Source organism: Oratosquilla oratoria, chromosome 3 (assembly GCF_046742065.1).
Source record: "Oratosquilla oratoria isolate Oo_2021 chromosome 3, ASM4674206v1, whole genome shotgun sequence".
NCBI lineage: Eukaryota > Metazoa > Arthropoda > Malacostraca > Stomatopoda > Squillidae > Oratosquilla > Oratosquilla oratoria.
This window is the reverse complement of record NC_134779.1, coordinates 70,090,137-70,100,017: the sequence shown is the minus strand read 5'-3', so window position 1 is coordinate 70,100,017 and position 9,881 is coordinate 70,090,137. Positions and strand designations below refer to the sequence as shown.

At 42.8% G+C, this 9,881-nt stretch overlaps 1 protein-coding gene across 1 annotated transcript; it reads right to left on the bottom strand.

Annotated features, from left to right (window-relative positions):
• Window positions 1–4,360: 4,360 nt before the first annotated feature.
• Window positions 4,361–6,430, bottom strand: LOC143018628 (uncharacterized). The gene is made up of 3 exons (XM_076174167.1): window positions 6,230–6,430; window positions 5,884–6,106; window positions 4,361–5,730 (listed from the first exon to the last, which is right to left on the bottom strand). Exons 1-3 carry the CDS (start codon window positions 6,428–6,430, stop codon window positions 4,361–4,363), a joined length of 1,794 nt encoding a protein of 597 aa, XP_076030282.1.
• Between the last annotated feature and the right edge of the window lie 3,451 nt (window positions 6,431–9,881).

The window sequence follows — 9,881 nt, the reverse complement described above, 5'->3', positions numbered from 1 at the left end:
ATATGAACAACATAGAGGTCTCGCTATGGGTAGTCCTTTAAGTGCAGTGATGGCCTGTCTATATATGGAGTTATTAGAAAAAGAAAACTTCATCAGAATTAATGGTAGGGGATCACACTGGTTTAGATATGTAGACGACGTCCTCGCAATCATCCCCGAAAACACCAATGTAAATAATAAAGTGAGAATGCTTAACGCGGTCAACAGCGATATTCAGTTCACCGTAGAAGAGGAACAAAACGGACAATTGCCCTTCCTAGATACGTTAATACGACGAGTGGGAAAAACTGTAACTTTCTCAGTATACAGAAAGGAAACAAACAAAGAGGATTTAGTACATTACTTCTCCGCACATGATGATAGGACAAAGAGTGGTATAGTAATAGGATTTTTTCTCAGGGCACTACGAATCTGTAGTAATGAATACCTAGAAGGCGAATTTGATTACATTATGAAAACCTTTGACAAACTTCGATATCCAGAGGGAATGTTGAAAAGAACAAAAAGAAAAGCAATAAATATTTACAATCGCGGAAAGAAAGAGAGAAATGATAAAAATAAAAATAATACAAATTTTATATCAGTACCTGGCTCAGAAACGTCACCAATAATAGACAAATATTTAACAAAATCGGGTATAAACATAGCTAAAATAACTAACAAGAGGATAGGTGATTTAATAAAGACTTCTGAAAAGAGAACCAATTCCGAAAACAGCGTCGTATACAAAATCCCGTGCAATAGTTGCTCAATGGCTTATTATGGCGAATCGTCAAGAGGATTAGAAAAAAGAATTTATGAACATAAAAACGACATAAAAGCACATAGGACATCTAATTCTTTAGTAGTTTATGCGGAAAAATTCGATCATTTACCAAACTGGAGAGAAGCTGAAGTGCTACATAAAGGTTTTGATAAATTCACTAGAAGAATTGTTGAATCAGCATATATTTCTACTAATAATTCATCGAATCATCGAGGAGGGTTTATCAATTTAGCTAAAGAAACTAGTATTTTAATTCTAAAACACGCCAGAAAAACGACCTTTCCCAAGTGTCCGAAAAGATAATTAGATTTAGTACATAAACTCCAATTGCAGTTCTACATACACTCTCTGAAGAAGTTCTACGCGAACGAAAACGTTAGAGTGTATAGGATTCCGAGCCTTCCCCTGTATATATGTTCTCCATCATCCAAATATATATACATGTATATATATATATATACATATATATATACATATGTATATGTATGTGTATATATACATATATGTATATATACATATATGTATATATGTATATATATACATATATACATATACATATATATATACATATATATATACATATATATATACATATATATATATATACATATATATTTATGTACATATATACATATATATATGTACATATATACATATATATATATATATATATATATATATATATATATATATATATATGTGTGTGTGTGTGTGTGTGTGTGTGTGTGTGGGTGTGTGTGTGTGAGGGCGAACGAGGAACTATGTTCTCTCGGCCCTGAAAAGTAATACCAGTTCGGGTGCTACTGGGGCTTTAATCAAACATCAAAAGGAATCAATGGATTTAAAAGAGTTAACGAATACAATAAACCATCAAAAGTGTACAATACAATGTTGTAGAAGGGGAACATCTGATACGAGGTGCTCAGCACCTCCGTATCGTAACAACAGTAGCGATGTTCGGGTGCGTATGGACGAACCGTTCCGTCCCAATCGGATGCGGCGTGTCTTGAGAACAGCAAAGGTGAGAAGACCCGACGTCGAGTAGCCTACGACTGGAGTAATGAAGACTTGGGATTGGCGTGGCAGTGGGTAGTCTTCGCAGGACGTCTTCTGACCAAGTTCTATTCGACGTTGGGGAGGAGGGGTATATATACCCCTGAAACTGCCGACGTGGCCGCTCCGCGCAGGCGCAGTCTTCTCGGGCTTCAAAAGTTCGAAGCCGACTTGCTCGTTGAACTGGCACGCAAACAAGCCGATTCGCCGAGGTGGGGAGCCAAACGACTATCAGGGCAGCCGCGATGAATTGACTTGTGGCCGGGGGAAGGGGGATGGGCCCTTACACCACCCCCGGGACAAGAAACTAGGAGTAGATTAAAACAAAATTAATGGTAACTCAAGAGGATAAAAGGAAAATAAAACCCAGCCGGGATTCAAGATCTACTTAGGAGGTCAGCATCTAAATTATCTTTTCCAGCAATGTGGACAACTCTAAATTTATATGCCTGAAGGGCCAAAGCCCAACGAAGGAGACGGTCATTCTTTCCTTTGAAGGTAGCTAAATACAAGAGAGGTTTGTGATCAACTTCTAACACAAACTCTTTGCCACGGAGATAATAATCAAACCTGGAGATGGAGAAAACGACCGCAAGACATTCACGCTCGATGGTGGAGTATCTCTTCTCACGATCAAGAAGTTTCCTACTGGCATATGCGACGGGATGTGGGCATTCATGGTGATACTGGAGCAGAACAGCCCCCAGACCATAAAGAGAGGCATTGGTCCTAAGGACGAAAGTCAGCTTAGGATCGGGTAACCGCAAGATGGGTTGAGAAGATATGGCAGCCTTCAAATGGCAGAAACGGTCCAAGAGGTCCTCGGTCCAAGGGAGAGGTTCCGGGCTAGTCTTCCTTAGTAGATCAGATAAGGGGCCGGTGTAGTCGGAGGCCTGAGGAATAAACAACTTATAAAAGGAGATTAGACCAAGGAAGGTCCTAAGTAACTTCTTACTGGTTGGTGGAGGAATGCGGGTTATAGCCTCAATCTTGTTATGTTGAGGTCTTAAAGAGGTTCCGTCTAAAATGAAGCCAAGGTATTTGATGGAAGAAACTCCAAATCTACACTTCGAAGGCTTGACGGTCAGATGGTGGTCCCGTAGACGTTCGAAGACGCGATGTAGAGCTTCGAGATGTCCATCCCAGCTTTTAGAAAAAATAAAGATGTTGTCAAAATAAAAGCACACATTTGGTAAATCCGCCAATACTAGTCTCATCAGGCGGATGTAAGTAGCACCTGCCGTTACCAGACCAAAGGGCATTCGGCAGAATTCCATCAAACCTAGATGAGTGGGAAAGGACGTTAGGGCTTTGGCTTTGTCTGAAAGAGGTACTTGGTAATATGCCTTGCAGAGGTCCAGTTCACTAAAGTACCTAGCCCCAGAGAATTTGTACAAATCTTCTTCCATGCTGCAGGTTGGTTCAGCATGGAATACTGTGACAGAGTTTAGTTGGCGATAGTCTATGGCCATCCTATAGGATCCATCAGTTTTTCTTACCATGACAACAGGCGAAGAATGAGGAGAGGAGGATCGTTGGATAATCCCTTGACGGAAGAGGGTTTCAACTTTTTTCTCGAAGACAGGTCTAAGGTGGATTGGCACAGGCTACACTTTGGCCTGTACTCTGTCAGTAGTGGTAAGTTGTATATCATGAGTTAGAGTGGAGGTACATCCGGGCTCGTCGGAGAAAACATCTTTATACTCACCTATAAGATTCTGAAGTTGGACTAGTTGATCCGGGGTGAGTTGTCCCACTTCAGGTTTATCAGTCGAAGGGGAGAGGGTTATGCCGTCAGGTGTCAAAGGCAACTGTGAAAGAAGATCACACGGATCCCCTTCATCGACGATGGATACCTTCTCTTTCCCTGGGGCGGAAAGTTCTTCTATGGCGGAAATCTCATCCATCAGTTCCAATTGCTGCACCTGGGCCCTGCGGTGATATCTTTTTAAAATGTTAGCATGGTAAAGTCTATGTCCTCGAGGGGTCTCTATTACGTAATTCGCTTCACCACGTCTCTCCAATACGTTGTAGGGTCCATTCCAAGTGACAAGGAGTTTACTGGTATCACTAGGCAGGAGTACTAGAACTTCATCACCTGGTTTAAATTGACGGTTTTGAGACTTCAGATCGAAGTACGCCTTGTACCGGGAACTGCTGATGTCGGCTTGTTGCGCAGCCATTTGAGAACATTCTGCCAGCTTCTCCTGTAGTTCTATTACAGACCGACCGTACAACAACTTGAAGGCTGAAAACACTGTCCTGTCGCTCGGGAGTTCTCTGAGGGCAAACAAAGTTGATATTAGATACCTATGCCACTCACGGGGCTTCTCAGCACACAATTTACGAAGAATAGCCTTCAAGGGGCCATGTAGTCTCTCAATCCTTCCATTTCCACTAGGATGGAAGGGAGTGGTGAAGATAGGTTTCACGCCCAACATTCGGTGGAGTTCCTTCATTAAATTAGACGTGAATTGGGTACCTCTGTCTGAAAGTATTTCCCGGGGAATACCAACTCTCGAGAAAATAGTTAACAAGGCCTCAGCGACCGAAATAGAGTATATCTTTTAAGGGAACTGCTTCAGGAAATCCAGTGGCAAAATCTATCAAGGTAAGAATGTACCTGTGTCCATCGGAAGATGCTGGAGAAAGAGGTCCAACCAAGTCTATGGCAACACGGGCGAAAGGTTCAGTGACGATGGGCATGGGTTGTAATGGGACTGGTGGTACTCGTCCCTTCGCTGAGAAGCGTTGACATTTGTCACAAGACCGACAGAAGGTTCTGATGTCTGTTCCCATGCCAGGCCAGTAAAGTTGTTCTGCTACCTTTAATTCCGTCTTCCGGTGAGAGAAGTGTCCAGCTAAAGGGCTCTCATGAGCAATGGAGAGGATAATAGGGCGACAATCACGGGGAACAACCAATGTAGACTTTCCTACCTTATCAGGGCGATTAGAAGTCAAACATTTCCGATAGAGGAGACCGTCCGTCTTGACAAACTGGTAAGTAGACCCGTTCTTCGTTTGGTCTATTTCTCCCGAGGCTGCTTTTGCTCTAGCGATAGAGAGTGTCTCACACGAGGACTGGAGTAGACTGAAGTTGTCGGGCGTCACAGAGAGAGGTTGTAGGGCAGGCAGAGCTAAGGGGTGAATCCGTTTCATTTTTCCGGCTCGGGTCTGGACTGCACATACCAGGTGCTTGGGAGAGGGCGTAGCAGTTTGTGTCGGGCGTGGAATTGCGGAGTCATCAGCTGGAGGGGAACATTCAGATATATTAGGATCTTTAACGCCTGGAACGTTACCAATTAAGACACTAGCAAATTTGATGGGTGCTCTGACGACGTCGGTCCATCCCTCGTAATAAGGACATCGAAGGTAACAAGAAACCAGAGGAAAGGCATCTACTCGGCCCAAGTAGTCGGCAACATAGACTTTCTTGCAACTCGGGACATCTATATCTGGTAGCATCTCGTCTGATACGACTACGCAGGAACAGCCGGTGTCCCGGATTATAGTAGACACCCAGGCCCCATTGATGGTACCAGAGGCCTGGAAGTAAGGGACTATTCTATCAGACAGGCAAAAACCTACCTTATATGGCTGCGTAGTTGACGTGCCTTCTTTAAAAGTGCGGGGATTCCTAGGGCAACGAGGCCGAATGTGTCCAATTTCTCCACAACCGTGACAAGTCAAAGGTGGAGGGTCCTTTCGGCCGCTAGACGGATTCGGGGTCGCCGTGGTTACCTTAGGCGGCTTAGGTGGTCGAGAGAACTTTTTTGCATTTGGAACCGAAGTTCGAGGAAGATTAGGGTGGGCTGACGTCCAATCGTCAGCCAAACTAATGGCCTCTGTTAACGTAGAGGGTCGTCGTTCCTTGATGAAAGCACGCAAGTCTGGATGGAGGGAAGACAAATCTGGTCAAGTATCATAGTCTTTCAAATCATTGAAAGTATTCCCTACCTCTGAGGAATCTAACCACGCCTGGAATAGTCTGGTTAGTTGAAATGAGAACTGAAGAAAAGTTCCTCCTGAAGAAATCTTGGCATTGCGAAAGTCTACGCGGTAACCATCAGGAGTCTTGTTAAAACCTGACAATAAAGCTTTCTTCAGTAGCTCATAGTTCTTAGTTACCTCTGGGGAGAGCGATATGTACATATCGGCTGCCTTCCCCGTAAGTAAGCTACCCAGTCTTACGGCATAGCTGTCTGGACTCAGCTTAAGTAGTTCTGCAATTCTCTCAAAACGGTTAAGGTAAGAGGCAATATCTTCTCCCTCTTGTAAGAGAGGGAGCTGGGGACGACTTACCGAATCATGTGGAGTCGCGGTAGGTTGCTTTGTCGCCGTGATACGAGCTAGCTCTAGCTCCTTTTCCGCTTCAATCTTGGCCTTCTCCTTCTCTGCTTCAATCTTTGCCTTCTTCTCTGCTTCAATCTTTGCCTTCTCCGCTTCAATTTCAGCTAAGCGGGTCTTATGCTCAATTTCCTCCTTCTTGGCTCGCTCTTTTTTACGTTCTTCTCGTTCAATAGCTTGCTGTTCTATGACGTATTTGCCGACATCTCCTCCTTCGAGGCCTAAAGCTATAGCCTGTTCCTTAAGCTCCTGAACAGGAGTCATATTGACGAGAATAAGTAACGAATAAGGCACAAATCAATGACTATGATACAAGACAAACAAGATACGTGTTAACGAACAAGAGAACAAGATACGTGTCAATGAATAAAACAAATAAGATACGCGTCAACGACTGAAGACTTAAACTGCATAACCAAGGGACATCAAATAACACCGAAAGTAAATGAAATAAGCAAAATTAAGCAGAAGCAAAAAATTAAGAGCCCAGCAAACACTTGTAGCACCAATCCTGGCAGGGTCGCCAGAAATGTGAGGGCGAACGAGGAACTATGTTCTCTCGTCCCTGAAAAGTAACACCAGTTCGGGTGCTACTGGATCTGCTGGGGCTTTAATCAAACATCAAAAGGAATCAATGGATTTAAAAGAGTTAACGAATACAATAAACCATCAAAAGTGTACAATACAATGTTGTAGAAGGGGAACATCTGATACGAGGTGCTCAGCACCTCCGTATCGTAACAACAGTAGCGATATTCGGGTGCGTATGGACGAACCGTTCCGTCCCAATCGGATGCGGCGTGTCTTGAGAACAGCAAAGGTGAGAAGACCCGACGTCGAGTAGCCTACGACTGGAGTAATGAAGACTTGGGATTGGCGTGGCAGTGGGTAGTCTTCGCAGGACGTCTTCTGACCAAGTTCTATTCGACGTTGGGGAGGAGGGGTATATATACCCCTGAAACTGCCGACGTGGCCGCTCCGCGCAGGCGCAGTCTTCTCGGGCTTCAAAAGTTCGAAGCCGACTTGCTCGTTGAACTGGCACGCAAACAAGCCGATTCGCCGAGGTGGGGAGCCAAACGACTATCAGGGCAGCCGCGATGAATTGACTTGTGGCCGGGGAAGGGGGATGGGCCCTTACAATATATATAAATACATATATGTACGTACAGTATATATATATATATATATATATATATATATATATATATTTATACATATACATATTATATATATATATTATATATATATATTATATATATATATATACATATTTACATACACACACATACATACATACATACATACATACATACATACATACATACATACATTTACCAAAGGTTTTTTCCCCCTTACACGGGGGGTAGCAAAAAAGAAAAAAGGCATAGAAATTACTCCCACCCATTTTCATTTCCCATATATTCCACTCCCCTCCACCCTCCTCCCTCCCTCCTATCTTGACACCTCTTAGATGACGGGTCATCCCTGCATCCTGTCCACTGCCCTGGGTCAGAAGCAGTGTCGCAAGGCACAGCACATCCACAGCAAGGCCGCTTCATAAATTCGGCGACCCCCCCTCTCCGTCCCCTCATGCAGGAAAGGAGAAGACGGGGAGAAATCCCTTCGGTCTGCGTCAAATTTTTTCTCATACATACTTCCTCACCCCCATCCCCTACCCACTCACCCTCATGCATCAAAACCTCGTCTATACACAACCCTTCTCTATTCACCCCTATCTTCTGTCCTCTCCCGTTCTTCCTCTACAGACATTCCTCTCTTTTGTAAAGCCCCTTTCACCCCATCCACCCATCTCATCCTAGGACGCCCCCTCATATTCGCTCCTTCCACCTCCGCCTTCCACACTTCTTTTACTAATCTTTCTTCACTCATTCTTTCCATGTGTCCAAACCATCCTAATACTCTTTCATCAACCCTATCTTCCTCCTCCCTTTCTACCCCTGTTCTCCTCCTCATCTCCTCATTTCTCACTCTATCTAGCCTAGTAGCCCCTATCATACTTCTCAGACATTTCATCTCAAACACATTCAAACTCCTTCTCTCTTCCTCTCTCATGTTCCAATGTTTCTGCCCCGTATATTGCTGTTGGCACAATCACTCCTTCATATAACCTCCTCTTAGCATCCATTCCCAGATGTCTATTTCTCATTACATTTTTTAATCCACCAAGGCATTTACTCGCTTCTCTCAATCTACATTCTACGTCCACCCCCACTCCTCCCTTTCCTGTCACATTCGCACCCAAGTATCTGAAACTATCCACTTCCTCCAGTTTCTCACCTTTAATGCTCACTTCCTACTGTCACTCTCTCCCCTTGTACATCTCATCACCTTACTTTTGCCCACATTTATCTTTAGCTTCCTTCTTTCACACACCTTCTCAAACTCACTAACTTCCTCAATCCCTCCTCTGATCCTGCTACAAGAGCAGTGTCGTCAGTAAACAACAGCTGGCTCACCTCCAACTTTTCTCCGTTTTTTTTTTAATCATCTCCAACCCCTGACCCACTACCCTTGCATTCACCTCTCGCACCACCCCATCCATGTAAAGATTGAACAGTGTGTGTGTGTGTGTGTGTGTGTGTGTGTGTGTGTGTGTGTGTGTGTGTGTGTGTGTGTGTGTGTGTGTGTGTGTGTGTGTGTGTGTGTGTGTGTGTGTGTGTGTGTGTGTGTTTGTGTGTGTGTGTGTGTGTGTGTGTGTGTGTGTGTGTGTGTGTGTGTGTGTGTGTGTGTGTGTGTGTGTGTGTGTGTGTGTGTGTGTGTGTGTGTGTGTGTGTGTGTGTGTGTGTGTGTGTGTGTGTGTGTGTGTGTGTGTGTGTGTGTGTGTGTGTGTGTGTGTGTGTGTGTGTGTGTGTGTGTGTGTGTGTGTGTGTACAACTCTGAATTGTTGCCAGTCAATAGGTTTACATTTATCAACCACAATTCACTTTAATTCTAAGCCATCAACATTGAGAAACTCGAGGAGGCATATATGGAAAAATTAAAAGATGGTAAAGCCAGGATTTGAACCTGCCCAAGCATATGACAAGTGATAGTGACTTAACAATAGAGATATAAGGTGAGCGCCACTTTTCTTATATATTTGTATGCTTGAATTACATGCACGTATACAAAAATTTTCGTTTAACCCATCTTCACTATCATAGTACAATTCGTAAGTATACGAACGCGGGAAAGTATTTCTACAATACTGAATGGGCTCCAGTGAACAGATATACATTTTTATCAACCACAATTCACTTTAATTCTAAGCCATCAACATTAAGAAACTCGAGGAGGCTTACATGCAGATATTGAAACGTGGTTCAGCCAGGACTCGAATCTACGCTAGCACGTGACAAGTGATAGTGACTTAACCGATTGCGCCATCAAGAGAGATATAAGTTGAGCGCAATTTTTCTTATATATATATATATATATATATATATATATATATATATATGTATATGTATATATATATATATATATATGTATGTATGCTTGAGTTACATACACATACAAGAAATTTTGCGTTCAACCTCTCTCTAATATGACAGTACAATTGGTAAGTAAACAACGCTGGAAGGTATTTGTATATATATATATATATATATATATATATATATATATATATATATATATATATATATATATTTATATATATAATATATATGTATATATATATGCACACATATATATACATACATATATATATTAT

Excerpts from the sequence above, each read along its gene's own strand:
- LOC143018628 (XM_076174167.1), bottom strand. The coding sequence starts at position 6,430 with ATGACTCCTGTTCAGGAGCTTAAGGAACAGGCTATAGCTTTAGGCCTC. Across the intron at positions 6,107-6,229 it reads AGATTGAAGCAGAGAAGAAG|CTCCCTCTCTTACAAGAGGG; the intron begins GCAAAGATTGAA and ends AGTCGTCCCCAG. Across the intron at positions 5,731-5,883 it reads TTTTAACAAGACTCCTGATG|ATTTGTCTTCCCTCCATCCA; the intron begins GTTACCGCGTAG and ends ATACTTGACCAG.